This window comes from Equus caballus, chromosome 15, assembly GCF_041296265.1.
Source record: "Equus caballus isolate H_3958 breed thoroughbred chromosome 15, TB-T2T, whole genome shotgun sequence".
NCBI lineage: Eukaryota > Metazoa > Chordata > Mammalia > Perissodactyla > Equidae > Equus > Equus caballus.
This window is the reverse complement of record NC_091698.1, coordinates 25,192,032-25,210,622: the sequence shown is the minus strand read 5'-3', so window position 1 is coordinate 25,210,622 and position 18,591 is coordinate 25,192,032. Positions and strand designations below refer to the sequence as shown.

Below are 18,591 nucleotides of genomic sequence, written 5' to 3'. Positions count from 1 at the left end.
ATGCAGCGTGGCTAACACAGCTCTTGCTACTTCTCATTCCCTCTGAGTAGAGAAGCAAAGAATTGAAAATTCTAATTGGCCTCAGGCAACTTAAACTTTAGGCCTGCTTTAGTAGACTCACGCTCCCTCCTTAGCCAGGGGCCTCTGTTAGCTGCTGGAAGAAAAGGCAAGAGCTTCCTTTCATCACCAAGAAGTTCAAGTCTTTGTAATTATCTCAGTGACATTTAGAGAGAATTTGCTTACAGCACTTTCTAACTGTACTTCTCCTCGGCTGGGTTTCAGCCTCCTTCAGGAGCTCCAACATTCACATTTCAGCACGCAAATGAGACTCCACATTCACGAATTTAACCTTCAAAGTCACAAAGAAGAGCCTGCATGGGGGGTCTTCACAGACACTAACACGTTTTATCCACCTCCACTGCGCCCCTGGCTCTTGCAATGTCTCTGGAATCCAGTTATTTCTTAAAACTAAATATTCTGGAGTTTCTCAACAAATTGTAGCACAAAGCTGGCTTTGAAGAAGCCTGTTTAACTCCTCAGTCTTATTTAACTCTTATATATTTTTTGTTTCAAATGATTCCCATTAGAACGTCAGTTCTAGGAAGACTGGGACCTTTTCTGTCACATAATTGCTGTATCTCAGAGCCAGGCACCATATCTATGGCAGATGCTTAGTAAATATTTGTTGAATGAATGCTGAATGAATGAATGAAATTATGAAGAAGGCCTAATAATTCCGTTTCTAGGAAAAGTCAACCTATGGCTTTTATAGGTTAATGTTGCCTAGAGCCTTCCCCTCCTGTAGGTAGACAGAGAGAGACAGTGTGGGGAGTGGGGCTCATGGAAAGGAGACAAAAATGCAGGAGAGATGGAGAGAGGCCTTATTTCAGGATGAATGGGGAGCTTCTGGGGCAGAGCAGAAAGGTGCTGGAGAAGAAATGAGGAGTGTGGGGAAATAAAACCTCCCTGGGTGCTCAGTGCCCTGCAGCCAGCTTCAGCCTCCTGAGAGGAGAGTGGAAGGGGAAGAGCCTGAGGGAACGTAAGAGCCACTCTGTGAACCTCAGACAGAAACCCCACTGCTTTCGGGTGGGATAATGTCCCACGGCACAGGCAGAAAAGCTGGAAGCAGGCATTGTGTTGGCTCTTAATGTGCTCCCCTCTCACTGCCACGGTTTGTAGACTGACTTTGGTTTCATTTCAGAGCCTATTTAGAAATTTGGGCTCCAAAGTGGTACAGAGGGTTGTAGGTAAAAAATCAAATCCTACGATCCATGGTAATGTCAAATGTTTACACACGCAAGAAGAAACTGTCTTTTATTCCTTCTTTAGAAATCAAAGCCTACCCTCACAGATCCAGACTTGAGCAGTTTGCTCTCAACCCTCTCCCAAGATCTCCATACTCTGAATTACTATTTAATTTTCCCCTTTCCCCTTTCAAGTAGAAATAGCGATGGTTTTTATTGGTACCTTGTAATGTTTTTACATGAGGCACCTAAATCTTCCACACAGATACTCATCATAGCTATAAAAGGTTTCATTATTATTTGTAGGTTGATGCTAATTTTTCTTTTCATATTTTCACAAAGAAAACACAGTTAAGAAGGTTTTATTAATATTTATAGCCCTTGTCCTTCTGATCCGTGACAAACTGCAAAAAGGTAAGATTCTAACCATGTCTAATCTATGAAACTCCTTTCCCTATAATTTATGGTGGCCACACTTCCCAGGCGGTGAACTGCCCTGCCTGCTTACTGCCTCTGCCGACCCTTAGGGAGACCCGATCCATAGGTTATTTCCAGTCAGTGATGTATACAGCATACTTGGAAACTTTTGGGAGGCAGGATAGAGATTTTTGGACAATGAAAGATGAAGTTTCTGTACTTCAAAGGAAGCTCTGTAACTGGAACTATGAGGAGGGGACAGAGTGGGGAAAATGATGAGCCCAAACAAATCCAGATGGGCCACCAAGGGGTGGTGGCCTCAGGGGTCACTGCTGGCAGGCCAGTCCTCCTGTCACAGCACGGAGGCTGGGGGAGGGGGGCAGGTGTGAGAACCAGGGCTCCTGGGTTTCCTGTCCTCACGGGGAGAGACGCATGCAGGGGAAGGGCCCCGGGGCCAGTGTGGCTCTTACCTCGGGGCTGGAGTAGTGGGGAGGCTTGCTGCCCTCACTCTCGCTAGAACTGCTCTCGGTCTCCGAGTCGGATCCGGAGCTGCTCTCCGAGTCGCTGGAGGAACTGTTGCCGCTGCTGCTGCTGCCGCTGCTGCTGCCCTTGCTGGGAGGCGCGGAGGCTCTGCAGTCGGCCTGCTGGACCACGGCGCTGCCGGCCCACGAGCCCCCGGGAAGGAAAGGGAAGGAAAGCCAGGTGAGCAAACACGAAACCACGACCGAGCAAGCTGTCACTCAACCAGAGGAGACAGGAGGCACGCAGTCCACACAGCTGTCAACCATCACTGGGAACCGGAAGAGCAATCATCAGGATCAAAGGCATCTTAATGGTTAAAAAAAACTCATATATATGAATAAAATTGAGAATGAAAGTTGGAGCCCCTTGGTGGTTGGCACTAATTACTTGTGTGGCCTTTTTAGAAGGGAAGGTGGTGTAATCTCAGAATGGCTGCTGCTGTTTTGCTGCTGTTTTTGGGGAATGGCTTTTCAAATGCAGCCCCAAATCCGATCATCTTCAAAAATTCAAGGAAATCCAAAATGCCTGAAATATTTTATAAAGGATGAAAGTGTCTGTTTCCTTATTTTTAGAAATGGGCCATGAGGAAGGGCACAGTGTTATGCTCTGTGCTTTCCTGGCTGCTGGAAGGTTCTGGAGATTTGGGGACCGTCAAAGTTAGTCTTGCTTCCCGCCTCCTACTGCTCATAGAGTCGGGTGTTGCAGTTTTTACAGAGCTGGCTTGCAGTATAAATAGTAATTTTCCTTTGAGCCCTTTATTAAAGAACTGAAGAGCCATCACTTACACGTTTTTATATATTCCAGCCTTTCAAATCCCATGGCTGTACAGTGGCTTATAGCAATAGCATTTCAAATTATAGTTGACATTCATATTCCTGCTGAAATTTGACAGGAAGTTATACACTCAAATCATATACTCAAAGAGAACAGGAAAAACTGACACTTTCTAATAGTAATTAATTAGCCACAAAAATTCAAACAGCGTGCATCCACCCAAAGAGTGAGCCAAAAAGAAAGCTTCGGTACTCACATAATAGTCAACATCTTCAAAGTCCTTTATTAATTGCATTGAAACACACCTGAATCTGTTCTGTGGAGCTTAAATTCTAAACCCGGAAAAGGCAGTGATCCCTTTTTCCTGTTGAGTCAGCAAATATCTGCTTGCCCCTGCCAATTGTGACCACGGCTTCAAGAGGAGTGCATATCAGTGAAGGCCAGGCTCCGGCGGAGCTGGTCAGAGCTAACGGCCTCAAGTACAAGGAAGCCTGAACAAGGTAACAGACCCTTTTCACCCGCCCCTTAAATCTTTGACAGATGCTTCGCCCAAGGACAGATTCTCATAAATCTTCAGTGTGGGGGTGGGGTTAATGCTCATTGGAGTCCTGCTTCTCCTAGAAGAATGAGCAGATAGAAGAAACTATCTCGCAGGATATATCTGAAGATGCAAACACCTTTGTTGAACTGCAGGGTTAGGGAAAAATGGAGTTTGAACATAATCTTCCCTAGTGGTTTCTATTTCTTCCACCAATGCCATGGTCCATACCCAGTGTCTGACCAAATTCTTCAACCTCAGACACCACCTGCACGTTCATGCCTTGCCTGAGCCGCAGTGATTTCTTTTCCGGCCTGTCATTTGTTTCTGGTGTTGAGAGAGGAATCCTGGATCTTTCCATAGAGGTGGGGAGGGAAGGTTAGTGATCACAGGGCTGTAATATTTCTTTCTTCCCTGATGAACTAAAATCCATCTTTCCTGTTGGCTGAGTCGAGATGGCCACTATCAATGGAGTCATAAAAAAAAGACTCTCAGATTCTGAGCAAACATGAACATCTGGGATCCATGTTCGAGTTTGTCAGCAGGCCCCCAAAACACTGGGGAAATAACTCCAAAAAACAACCCCCCTCCCAAAACCCTAAAACCCAAAAAAGCAAAGCAACACATGATGAGGAGAGAGATATGTCTCCTGCCACACTCTGGAATGGCACTTGCTGACGACTGGGAAATAAATGAAGATGAATGAAGAGCATTTTGATTGGTTTCCTATGACGGTCAAAGGCTCTAATCACCGAGCAGTACATTCTTCCTGCTCTAATTCAAACAACAAAGAACGTGTGAGGCTGATGTGTGGGTACCTGGGCGGTGTGTGTGCAGCACAAGCAGCAATGCATGTGGAGTTCCCTGGGGCTTGTACCGCAAAGTGACTGACTGTCTTTTGAAAAGCAGGACTTTAATTTCTGGGGAAATGTCCAATAAACAGTTGCGGGGCTGCCTTCTTTTCATGACCGCGGTCCTATAGTAAGGAGACGCATGAGCCCAAGGGGACAGAATCTCTGATCTGAACTAGACCGACAGAAAAGCCTACTACATTTATGTTTTCCTTCCTTAAATTAGGAAAGTCACTTAAAATGACAGTTTTACTGGCATAACTATTATTTGTTTTTAAAACAGCTCAGAGAGCCAAGAATTTTGGGTTTTTCTTCATGCTTTGCTTGGAAGGGCTGCGAGGCATACGATGCCTCTGGGGTCAGGATTGAATATATTCATGTTTCAATGATCCGGGTAGAGAATATGTCACCAGAAACAATCCATGTCAAGGATGGGGGCCTGGAAGGGCTCCGGCGGCTCCAGGTGTGGGATGGAGGTAACGATCCCTCCCTCCACCAAGGCTGCCTCATTAGCTAGTCTTTCTGGGGGTTCTTGGGGGCAACCGGTGTTTTGGGCCTCAGCACGGTGACTGCGCTTGCCATGAGTGCATGCAGCTGCCTTGCCTCTGTTGGGGTAGCTGCAGCAGTGGGGGTGACAGGATAAAGTCGCGGAAGTGGGGGATGCTCCTCCCTGCGGACCAGCACTAAGGAAACGATGGGCTGGGTGAAGCCAGGAGGGCTCTCTGGAGTCACAGAATAAAGAAGATGAAAACCGCATATCAGAAAGACCTTCCTGAAAGAAGACTTCAGGCTTTACATATTTAAAATTGCCAATGGAAAATTTTAGTGTGCCAACTAGCTGTCATGTCACCATACCAAAGAGGTTATAAAAATTAATTAAAAATTAACCTTTTCCTGAAATAACACGGATTGATTGACATGATGACACAGCTCTAGGCAATTTTTAGGAGAGTTCTTGGATCCTATGCCATTTCAGGAACATAGTGCCATCGAACCTGCAGACGTGAAAACACTACCGAGATCATGGAATAAAAGTCCATGTGTCACCAAACTTAGCACAGTGCCTGGGACACAACAGGCCTTCACGTGCGATTACTGAATGAAAAAATCAACAGGAAAAAATCCAACGTTGGGTTAATGAGTTAAAAAAAAGGATTTAACTTTCAAAAAGGTTACAATCTCTCTTTTCCAATAAAAAAAATATTTAAGGGGATTTCAGCACTTCTTATGCTCTTCCAATTTTAACACTTCTTGCTGTCAGAGAATAGTTCTTTCAATGTACTCTGAAGCTCACCTGCTATAATTTAAGCACAGTTCTCTCTTGGGTGGTTTATTGACTTTTTGTATTTCGCGTCCATGGAATGTTTTGCTGGTTTTCTGAGTGGTCAAGAACAAACACACCTTTGAGAGAGTCGCAGCTTTATTCTACATGATCTGCTTGCTGTGTCCCTTCCTTTGGCTGCAGTGACACATTCCTTTCAGAATCTGGCCTGGGCTAAGACAGAATATAGACAGTAACAGAAAAGATCTGGAACCTAAATGACAAATCCTGAATGTCACAGTCAAGGGTACTCCTGCCTGCCAAGCATACTGTGGGGCCGGGATAAATATCCAAAGTTATCCACAAGCTGTCAACTAACAAGTAACTTGGAGGCAGGCTCTCTGCCTGGCTGGCACCTGGTGAATAGTGCGATACCCAGCACAGTGCCTCGCAATCTGTGGGCATCCACTCGTATTAGCCGAATGATAGTATTTTAGAAGAGGCTACAACACCTTCTCACTCAACATCCTGGATGAACTCAGCAAATGCTTGACTTCCAAACTAATCAGTGCCCTGGCAACAGTATTCCTTTATTGATGGGATCTTTATTGATATTAATTATCTAAAACTATAACCACATTATGAGAAGTGAAAATGGTAAAAGCTGGCATAAGGAAGTTCACTGTTGGAATTATCTTCCAAAAAACAAAACTGATAGGACTGTCAGTCCAATACTAAATTTTTTTGTTTGCTCTGCGATACCATCAGGAACAATTCTTTTGTTACACATGCCTTTTTGAAGCTCTGCAGGGTCTGGCCTCAATCAGATCTCCAGCTTCACCTCAGTGGGTCTATCCCTAAACCTCAGACATAATAAATTTCTCATCATTTTGACAATCTGTGTCTGCTCATAGCTGAGTGCCCCGCTGAACATGCTATTTTCTGCACCCGAAAGTCCTCTCTCCCTTTCTTCTTCTGTTACCTCCTACTCACTCTCCAGGACTGAGTTGCAATGTTACCGTATTCTGTAAAGTTTCTCCCAACTTCCCAGGCATAACTGATGTTTCCTTCTCTGAGCCCCTTTAGCACATTGCCCATTTCTCTATTGTAGCTCTTACCATATTAAGGATAGGAATTATCTAATTTGTCTGTGTATCCCCAGAGCTAGCAGGGATCTGGCACAAACAGATTCTCAACAAATATTGATTAAATGAATAAAAGAAAAGAAAAATGATCCTTGAAACAGTGTGTAAGTCAAAGTGTTTTGTTATACTATGAAGTAGCCCATGAGATGTTCATATACACACATACATATATTTTTCTATTGCTTTGGGGCTGCTGAGGATTTCATGCAACTAATAACTTTAGAAAGCTACCATCTACATTACAGCTGAAAATTGAAAACCTACAGAGGCCAGGCAGGTAGCATAAATGAGTAAAGTGTCCAAGTATGAGAAACCCAAACGCCTAACATGTGATGATAAATGACAGCGGATGCCTGGCTCCCCAGGCGGAAAGGGGTCAGAGTAGAGAGTCCCATTTGGTCTAATGCTTCCCCCTCAGGCCAGCATATCTCTGCCATGTGGGAATGAGAGCCCACTGTGACCAAATCCTTTGATTTTTTCAGAGGAAGCCCCAAACCCTGATATTTCAATCAAATTTCCTAATTTTAAATGCCAGTAAATAATCTGAAAAGTTTTAACAATGAAAGGTTCATTGTATTTTAGCAATGATACTCATTTACAGGTCACATGAGGCCTGTGGAGCACCAGTTAGAGACCTTTGATCTATGTCCTATTATTACATATTCTGAAATCTTCAGATGGTTCCATTTAAAGGAAAGAGACACAGAGAGACCCGCAACCACGAGTTTTACCTCTTTCTGAGATTTAGATTAGCAGGGACACACAAGAGGTTAATCAAATACACTTACTCTCTCAGCCTATTTATTTAAAGTTTTTTATATCTTGAAATAATTACTAATTCACCAGAAGTTACAAAAATAGTAGAGATTTGCCATGTACCCCTTACCCAGTTTCTCCCATGGCTATAACTTATGTAAGTATACCACAATATCAAACCCAGAAAACTGACAATTGTACAATGTGTGTCTAGTTCTATGTCATTTTATCACATGAGTAGAGTCATGTAACCACCATCACAACCAAGGTACAGAACTGTTTTGTCATCACAAGGATCCCCCTCATGACACTCCTTTAGAGTCACAGCTGCCTCTTAGCCCCTCACCATTCCCAAACCCTGGGAATCACTAATCTGTTTTGCAACTCTAAAATTTTGCCATTTAAAAAATGTTATATGAACGGAATCATACAGTGAGTCTTTTCTTAAATGAGATTTATTTTATCAGTTTTTGGTTCACGTATTTTTCAACTCTGTTGTTTGGTGCATACACATTTAAGACCACTTGGTGTTCTTGGTGTCTACTTGGTGGCTTGACTCTTTTACCGATACGTAATGTCCCATTATGTTCCTGGTAATTTTCCTTGCTCTGAAGTTGACTTTACTGGATAGTAGTATAGCCACTATGGCTTTCTTTGATTAATGTTTTCATGGTATATCTTTTCCATCCCTTTAGTTTCAACCTATTGTTATATTTGAATTGTGTTTCTTGTAGACAGCATATAGTTGGGTTATTTTTTTTATCCTCTCTGCCAATCTTTGTTTTTTAACTGGTGTATTTAGGCCTTTTACATTTAATATAATCATTGATACAGTTGGAGCTTAAATCCATCATTTAATTTTTGTTTTCTGTTTGATCCCTCAGTTTTCTTTTTCTTGCCTTCTGTTTCTTGAAACATGTTACAGAATTATATTTTGATTTACTTACAGTGGTTTTGAATTGATCTCTTTGTAAGTATATGTAATTTCTTAGATTTAGATAAAGATTTCTAAATCGTTTTTCTAGATGCTATATTATACATAACTTCTCACAATCTACTGGTATTATCATTTTACCAGTTTGAGTGAAGTGCAGAAAACTTGCCTTCTTAATTGTCTTAAATATTTCCCTCTCTAGATATTGAGAACCACATCAAACAACATTTCACATTTTGCTTCAACTGTCAAACACAATTTAGAAACCCAAGAGGAGAAAGAAAATTTATTGTATTTACCCTATTTTTACTCTTTCCATTGTTCTTCTTTCTTTCTTTCTATCATTTATTTTATCAAAGTTCCTTCTTTAATCATTTCCTTTCTATTTCAAAACCTCCTCTGGCTGTTCTTTTTGTAGGTTTGCTGGCAACAAATGCTCTTTCCTCTCAGAGTGTCTCCATTTGTCCTTCATTCCTAAAGGAAATTTTCAACGGATATAGGATTTTGGGTTGCCAGCTCTTTTCTTTCCATGTGCTACTTCCTTCTGGCCTCCAACGTTTCTGAGTCCAGCATCAAATTGTTTCTATTATTTTACCCTACAGGTAAGGTGTTGTTTATTTGTCACTGCTTTCAAGATTTCTTTTTTTTGGTCTTGTTTTCAGAAGTTTGATTATGTGTGTCTCAGCATGAATTTATTTGGGTGTATCTGTTTGAGGTTTGCTCAGCTTCTTGAATCTGTAGGTTTGTCTTTTGCAAAACTTGGTCCCTGAGGCTCTGTCCTTTTTTTGTCTTTAGTCTATTTTTCTCTGCTCTGTTGTTCATAGTGGCAGTTTCTATTACTCTGTCTTCAGGTTTACAAATTCTTTCCTCTGTCCTCTTTATTCTACTGTTACGCTCTTCCATTAAATTTTTAAATTTCAGTTACCGTAATTTTCAGTTCTAAAATTTCCATTTGGTTCCTTCTATCTTCTATTTCTTGTTGAGACTATTTTTTCACTTGTTTCAAGTGTCTTCTTAACTGCTCGTTGAAGCAGGTTACAATGGCTCCTTTAAAATCTTTGTCAGATATTTCTAATATTTATGTCATTTCAGTATTGCCATCTGTTGATTGTCTTTTCTCGAGGTGAGATTTCTCCAGGTTCTTGGTATAATGAGTGATTTTCCTATTGTCTCCTAAACAGTTTTAATACTATAAGACTTGGGATTTTTAAAAAAACTGCTTGTTTTAGCATGCTTTCACTAACACCACACCAACAAGGGAGGGAGCATCTCCTCACAGCTGGGCAAGAGCAGAAGAAAGTCTAGGCTTCCCACTTGGCCTTTGCTGATGAGGGGAGGGATAGGGTCATTTTTTTTCCCCACGGTGTTTGCTGGAATAGAGCAGTTATTGTCTAAAAGTTTTCTTCTTGCTAGGATACTCATTTCCTGGTCCTTAGACTAGAGACAGTTGGCTTTCCTGGAGGAATTTTTTTAAAAAAAATCTGTGCCCGTTGGCATTGCCAGGTTGCCAGCTTCCCCAGCATTCACTCTGGGCTTTATGAGGACAAAAGAAAACCCAGGGAATTCACCAGCTTGTCTTTCCTCAGGTCTGAATTACCTAGCTGATCTGTCTTCATCTTTCAGTCTTATGTTCATTTTATATATAATGTCTAAGGATGTCAGCTGTACTTAGCAGGAGGAATGGGGAGAAGTATACCAGTCTCTTGTCCTAGAACAGGAACCACCCACGTGACAATTATCACGTGGAAATCAACCCTGTGCCAATACTTCCAGCATCCAGCTCTGTTAACTGTATCAAAAGCTGATGAATGAAACTACCACCAGGTCTTCTATAGTCCCTGCTCGTTATACTTACCCAGTCAAACTAGGAATTAATTCATTTATTTAAAAACCACTTATTATGGAAATGAAGCTCAGATTTTAAAAGTATGTGTACCAAAGCTAGAAAGGGCATGTCACTATGGATGCATATAGCCTTACAAGAAAAATGACTCAAATGAGATGAGGTTGTAAAATAGTTAAGGATAAAGAGGTGAGTACTTTAGAAATTCTGCTCAAGATAAATGACATAGGGTTATGGATGACATTGGTGTGGTCACCGTTGACAATCCACTTTGTGCCAGGTACATCAGAGCCATAGCAGCATGTGTATTGTGCTGGGCGTGTGCGTGTGAGTGGGTGTGTGTTTGGGGAGGAGGTGTTAGTGGACACTCAGCCATGTGCAGAGCCTGGAACAGAGGAGGCAGCTGCTCCCAGCTTCCCCAAGGAAAAAAGAGTAACTGTCAAAAACAGTATAGGATCATAAAAAGTAGACGAAATCAGCCATGAAAATTGCAAAGCAAGTTACAATACCACTTGTTGACAATGCAAAAACTGCACATTTTTCATCAGTCTAGGAAATCAAACAAAGAAAAGATGCAACAGTGAGTCATAACAGAGCACCCAGTACCCAAGGGGAGGGAAATAGTTACATCCCAGCGCAAAATAGTGACTCAGAGCAACGGACAATGCCTCCCGCCAGGCCCCAGACACCCGGGAATGTTTCTCTTACTTCATGCCTTTGTCTCCTCCTGTAGGGGAGGTATTATTCTGCCTCTTTATAGGTGAAGACAATAAGGTCCCTAATAAGAGACAGAACTGAGATTCTACTTCCAGAAATTTCCCCTATGAAATAATCAGGCATGTTTAAACACATTTACCCACAAGGATATACGCTCTTATGTTATTCGCAATAGGAAAGCATTTGTAAACAACCAAAATGCCCAACAAGAGAAGACTGGTTAAATAAATGATGACACACCCTCATGAGGGAATACTTTGCAGTACTATCTAGCCATTATGAACATTTTAGAACAGAATATTTATTGTCACAAAAAATTCTCACACTAAATCTGTGAGGAGATGGGCTTTCAATACGCCAGCCATCGGAGGGCAGAGAGACTGCTCAGGAATACCCAAGCGTTGCCTCTGCTTTTTCCCTGGGAGAGGATGAGGTTTTACTGACTCTGGGTTTTGCTTAAGAATCCGAGGGTCCCACTGTCTATAAACAGGCTCTCACACGGCAGAGTTAAGCACACAGATTGTGTAAGTCTTCTTGACTAGCTCTGTGAGGCCCAAGCACAAAAGGACTGAGGTGTGAGCACCCTGATGGAAGCTCTAGGGGGACCATGGATCTGTGCTGGTGCGCAGGGCACCTGGTCCAGCTCTGTGGGGCCCCTTCGCCTCAGCCGTGTCTCTGTATCCTTTGCCAAGTAAGTCGAGGACCTAACCTAACCCCACCAGGTATATCTGTGTGGTCTTTCCCCGACAGTCTGCTGGCTACCAGGCAGCATGATCATAATTACACAAAAATAGAAATACAGAGACAAAAACACTGGAAGGATATTTACTCAAATATTAACTGTGGATATTTTCGGGTGGTAGAATTATGAAGATTATAAATTTTTTGAACTTTCCTATATTTTGCAATTTTTTAATTTTTCACTAATAGAACATATGCTACTTTTTTCAAGTCTGGTTGGTTGTGGAAGATGATTCTATGAATGTATTACTGAATTTAGTATGTTAGTATTTTATTTAGGATTTTGGGAGGATCTATATTTACAGGTGAACTTGATATATGTTTACATTGATCTATTTTATATTTTGGGGGTGATTTTGGCAGGTTCTGTATCATAGTTTTAGCTTAAAAAAATAAATTGGATAGTGATTTACCTTTTTTAAGTATTCTGGAAAAGTTTAAATAGTATGAGAATTTTCTGTTCCTTGAGCGTTTAAAAGAATTTACCACCAGCAAAACCATGTGGTCCTACGGCCTTTGGAAGGCAATTCTTTGATATCTTTTACAATTTATTCCTTGGTTATTGTCCATATCTTTTTTGTCCATTTTGTTATTTTTTCCAAAAAAACTTATTTAGTTTATATTTTCAAGTTTATTTTCACAAAATTTACATAACATTCTCTTAAAATAAAAAACACTGTATCTATTATATCACCTCATCCCAAATTTTGTTTTCTATTCCCTTTTTCTTCATTATGTTTGCCAAAAGTTTATCTATTTTGAGGCTGGCCTGGTGGCATAGTAGCTAGGCTTGCATGCTCTGCTTTGGTAGCCCAGGGTTTGCAGGTTCAGATCCTGGGTGTAGACCCTGACACACCGCTCATCAAGCCATGCTGTGGTGGTGTCCCACATAGAAAATAGAGGAAGACTGGCACAGACGTTAGCTCAGGGACAATATTCTTCACCAAAAAAAAAAACAAAACAAAACAAAAAAGCTTTTCTATTTTATTTTCAAAGAAACATCTCTTGATCTACATAATAATTCTAGTATTTTCTGGCTTTGCTTCCTTCTACATTTTTTATTACTATTATTATTGTTTTTTCAGGATTATTTTATAAAACTTCTACGAACTTTTTGAGTTGAAGGCTTATTTCAGTTGTTTTTATTCTTAATAACGCAAGCATTTGGGACTATTTAGCCTCTGAGTACTCCTATGGTTGTAGGCGATCACTCTCGTTATGCTGCATTTTTATTTTCTTTACTTTTTAAATAGATTATTGTAATAGTTTTAAGTCCTCCTTTGATCAAATAGTTATTTAGATGACTACTTTTCAAAACAGATGACATTTAAAGAGGATAAACATTACATTGAGGTCCCAAAAATAAACACAGTGGATGTAGCTTAGCATATGTGAAAACTTCAGGCAAGATGCTGGCTTCAGCCTGAAGGGGGAATCTCAGGGCTCAGGTAAGATAAAAGTGAGAAGGAAGGGCAGGCAGGATGGGATGGGAATAGGGAATGGCCTGGGGAAGGGAGTAAGGCCATAAAGAAGACTTACACAGCACTGTGCACACCCCAAATGTCCCCGAAACTCTCTGCTGGCCTTAGGGAAAGATAAAAGTCAGCAGAACCTGATACATTTCGCAGGAGAGAAATTCGGTGATATAAGAGGTCTACAAACTTGGACATAAATTACACCTCCTAACTCACTGCTGATGTTGTTGTAGTATATGAAATTCTTTCTGTTACAAACCAAAGAATCCAGAAATTCTCCTGATCAGCCAATCGGCCCATTTACATATTCCTATCAGGGAATGAGAAACTAATGCCCAAATTCTAATTTTATGAAAAGCTTTGGGTCACAAGCCTTGATCATCAATTTCAGACAACAGAGAGCATAGATGTCATCTCACGGGGCCCTTGTCATTTCCTGGATTTCCATCCTTTCTGATGTTCTGATGCTCTGCTTCCCTAGCTTACATGGGCTTGGAGAATCTGCTCAACAGCACCAGAACATTCTTGAATTTAGCATCCCTGAGTTTACAGTGTCACCACCTGACTAATGATATTTGCTAAGGAATATAAATTCTTTTGTTCTGGGTCAGTCCTGCTTTTGGATTTAGCAGATTTTCTTTCTAGGATGGGTGAAAAATCTTCTCTTCTAGATGGACCAAGACCAAAAAAGCTATGGCTTGGAGCTCTGGGTCATATTTGGAACAAAGTTTTCCTTTCAGTTGAATAAAGAACCACATGTGACCCAACTGAGGAGAAAGGCATCTCACAAATAAAGGAAGAATATAATAATGTACAAATATTTGGTTCCCAAATACTCCTGGACTTGATAGTTTTTCTGTTTCTAAAACAACATGTTATTTATGTATTTTTTACAAAAGGCCCCTAGGAGAACATTCTCTACTCAGTGATCTTCTCTGGACTGAAGGCTTCAAATGGGGTGCAGCCCTCAGGTCCCTTCTTCAGATAGACATGTTCTTGGAGGGGTCTGCAAATATCACCGGATATTTACAGAGAAACATCTGCACATCTTGTCTGTGTAATGGACAGGATTTGAGCGGGGAGTCCTGATGGGTGAGGACGCTGGGCTTGTTCCCATGTGGAATGGTTCTCTGAAAGCCCTGCACTGGTTTGGCCAGGCCGCCTCTGCACCACACAGCTAAACAAGACCAGCCTGCAGCTGCATTCCCTTCCTGTCAGTGGGCACTGTTTGAGAGCCTGTGCCAAGAAGGAGCTGCCTTCTGGCGACACAAACTTGCTTCCCTTACACTCAGGTGGGTGGTCACAGTGACACTGAGTTGAAAAGCCCTTCTTGGCGCAGAGAACATCTCAAAGCAGGGAATTCAACATCTTGCTTTTGACAGCTGGGATGGGAGCTGCAAGGTGGCAACAGCTCTAGAGGGCCTGGGCCCAGCTGCCAGAGAGCTCGAAAGACCCGCTAGCACAACTACTCCTCTGGCAGAAGGAGCTGAAACATGGATTAGGTGAAGGCCATCTGGGTGGGAGTGTGGGGAGACCGAGTGTTGAAATGGAAGGGCGCTGGCCTCTGTGAGGCTGAGCTGGCTGGCCAACGGGTGGGGAGGGCGCTCTGTGTGCGAGTGTTCACGTTCCAGCTGCTGAGAGCGAGCTGGCCACCCAGATGAGCGGCCTCAGCAGGGTTTCATTTGACCTGCGCACAAGACAAATGCAGCTCTCTGACTTGCTCAGTGTGTTTCTCCCTGACCCTGCGGCTGCTGGATGTGGGCAGGGGACCTCCCCACTTGATTACTTTTCAGCCACGTGGTCTACAATGGAATGCTGAGAAATTCCGGGCTATCATGATGTAATGCTACCCCGAGTTTCTTTCTCACGCCGCCCTCAGGGGTGGGTTGCCCAGGGACTGCTTCCAGAGATGAAATGATGTTGTGGGGACATGCAAGTCCCTCTGCACCCTACTGAGTTCCATCCTTCAGTGTGACAGCCCTGGAAGACAGAGAGTCTATGTGAAGAGCACCTCTTGCACCTTCAAGCCATCTGAGTATTTTAAAGCAACAGCCCCTCAGAGATCCCGCCACCCATGTAACTACTTACATAGTTCTTAAATTTGCTTACATGTATTTTCAGTTCAAGGAGGGCTTTACACAGTGCAGCCCCACACTGCTGTCCTTACGGGAACTCTGTAATCCATGTGGCAATAAAAATTTACCCAAGTTCCCTGAATACTTTTTTTTTAAAAAAAGCTTCATTAAAATATAATGTATATACCACACAATTCACCCACTTAAAGTGTATAATTCAATTTGTTTTACTATATTCACAGGGCTATGCAACCATCACCACAATCTAATTTTAGAATATTTTTGTCTCGCCTAAAAGAAACCCTACACCCATTAGCAGTCAATCGCCCTTTCTCCCACCCCAAATTCCCCTTATCCCAGTCCTAAGCAACCACTAACCTATTTTCTGTTGATATGAATTTGCCTATTCTGGATATTTCATACAAATGAAAGCATACAGTACGTGGTCTTTCGTGACCAGCTTCCTTCAAGTGGCATAATGTTTTCAAGGATTGTTCCTGTCGTAGCATGTATTAGTACAATATTGCAGTTATACCATGCTTTGTTTATCCATTCATCGGATGATGACTATTGGGTTGTTTCCACTTTGGGGTTATTAGCAATAAAGCTATGAACATTTGTGCACAAGTTTTGTGTGGACATACATTTTCATTTCTCCTGGATATATACCTAGGAGTGGAATTTCTGAGTCCTACGATAACTCTATGTTTAATCTTTTGAGAAGCCGTCAGACTGTTTTCCAAAGCAGTTGCACCATTTTGCATTCCCACCAGCAGCGTATGAGGGTTCCAATTTCTGCACATTTGCCAATGCTTGTTATTGCCTAACTTTTTGTTTCTCCCCATAGTGGTGGGTGTGATGTGGGAGCTCATTTTGGCTTTGATTTGCATTTCCCTAGTGCCTAATAATGCTGAGCATCTTTTCATGTGCTGAGTGGCCATGTGTATATCTTCCTTAGAGAATACCTACTCAAATACTTTATCCTTTTAAAAACTTTATTATTGAGCTGTAATAGTTTTTTATATATTCTGGATAAAAGTCCCTTATTAGATATATAATTTGCAAATATTTTCTCCCTATCTGTGAGTTGTCTTTCACTTTTTTGATGGTATCGTTTGTAGCAAAAATATTTATAATTTTGAAGTCTAACTAATCGATTTTTTCTTTTGTCACTTGTCCTTACTTAAATACTTTTAAAAGTAACAGATACTTGAATTTATATGAGTCTTTACAATTTTTCCAAGTCCCTCTTCTCAACCTCACAATAAACCTCTAAAATAGGAAAGTCAGGTATCATTACGTCCACTTTATTGGGGGCAATATAGAGAGGTTAAATTGCCTACTCAAGGTTCCACACTTACTTAGTGGAGGAGAGAAGCTGGAACCCAGGCTTGGGCTCCTAATGCTAACCTGTGTTTTCTGGGGAGCCAAACTCTCCCAGCAAGTGGGGTAAATTACAGCCTTTCTGGCCCCAGTCAGGGACATTTATATACTTTTTCCATGTGAGGCAGGATGGTGTGTAGGCTTTAGAATCAGACAGACCCAGATGGAAATTTTACCTCCTCTGCTTGCTGGCTGTGTGACCTTGGGGAAGTTCCTTAACCTCTCTGAGCTTCAGCTGCCTCATTGGTATTAAAGGGGTAATAACAGTAATGATCTCACAGGGTTGCTACGTGGACTAAATGAGAAAACATGTGTAATGTTCTTAGAATAGAGTCTAGCATATAACAAGTGCTCAATAAACATAGGTTAACGTTATTCTTTAATTACTGATAACTGTAATACTTCTTCCAACATGGTAGCCTAAATCAGTAGGCATTCCTCAAGTTAACCTGCACTCTTAACTTGCATTACCCATCTGGTCTTTTCATAGGATTATAAAATGACTGATCAGGAAGTAACCTGGGAGGTCGGCTTGTCTGACTCCCAGAAAAGAGATGGAGCGTGGTTTGCCCAAGATGACACAGCAGATGAGCTTTCCAACAGGACTTCTTAGAAGCTTCTTCTTTTATTTCCATAAACTAGCTCTTTGAGTGCAAAGCTCCAGATGCCTTGATCTTGAACAAGGTCAAAGGAGCTCCCAAGGGAAGCTGGAGGGGCCCAGAGAGATGGCAGCACCCTGATCTTGGTCTGGAATCATGTTCGGCTCCTGAAAATCCTCGTCCTAACCCAATCTCTATCTGAATAAAGCAATTCCATTTCTCTCTGTGTTTAAAGCAAATAAAGTGAGTTTCTGAACGTCAGCAGCATGTGGCGTTTAATTTGCATCTCACCAAGGAGTACAAGACTTAAGGATGATGAGCAAAAGGGATTTTTATGGAAACCAAATTACAGCACCTGAGACACAGACTGGTGGCCGCCTCAGTTCAAGCTGCGATCTTGTTAGCTGCCATAAACCACGCTGGGTTTTTTCCTTGGATAAGGACTCTCAGGGAAAATGTGTAAAACATTATTCAGGTGTTTCTGCGGGAAGCACCGTCCATAACGGCCTTTCAAGGGCTATGTAAGACAGCATAGCAGATAGACTGTGTCTGCTGACAGGGAAAAGGGGTCACAACCAAAATGAGCAAAACACAGTAAGGACATGCTGTGTTTCTAACTTTCCTCACTGCCATGCTCGGTTAGTGTTGAGGCCAAGTTTCTTCACTGCCTTAAGACGGCTGCTACAGTCATCACACACACATGACGATGCCTAGAGAAAGCCATATTCCTGTCTGATTCTCCTTGTTAAGCAGACCACCCTTCGTGCCTCACTGGCTTGAACTGCATCACACGCCCATGACTAAATCAGTGCCATAGCAAGGGTAAGACCACTTAGATTGGGTAAGACCAATGAATAGCCACCCCTTATGACTGGAGACTGACCAACCTCCTCTGAAGAACCTGCCACTGAGTGCAGGGTGAACCGAATAGATGTTCTCTTTGTAAGGAAGTGGAGGGTGGCTGCTGGACCGGCAATCGATGGTGTCTTCCTCATACAGAAAGTCTGCTCCATTATTGAGATCCTGGACACACACAACAAACTCAACTAGCCAGATACCTGCTACATGACCAACACAGTTAGCGTGACAGGCCATCTCAGCTAACAGTCAAGGACAGAGCCACGCGGCCTTGAAACCTGCACACCTGCGTTCCAGTCACAGCTGTGCTAATAACTTGCTGTGGGTCGCTACATCCTCACCTATTAAGAGACAGGCTTGGACTAGAGGATGTCTAAAGTCCCTCTCACTTCCAATATCCATGGATAAATCTACAGTTAATTAAAAACAAAACCTGGTGGCCCTCATTTTAGTTACTT

The 18,591-nt window shown here is 42.1% G+C and overlaps 1 protein-coding gene across 9 annotated transcripts in view; it reads right to left on the bottom strand.

Moving 5' to 3' along the window:
- AFF3 (ALF transcription elongation factor 3) overlaps window positions 1-18,591 on the bottom strand; it is a 573,872-nt gene that overhangs the window by 43,658 nt on the left and 511,623 nt on the right. For all 9 annotated transcript variants that reach the window (XM_070236083.1, XM_070236085.1, XM_070236086.1 and 6 more), the window contains one exon: window positions 2,132-2,318. In XM_070236083.1, coding sequence (XP_070092184.1) covers window positions 2,132-2,318 — 187 coding nt within the window. The remainder of the gene's footprint in view (window positions 1-2,131; window positions 2,319-18,591) is intronic.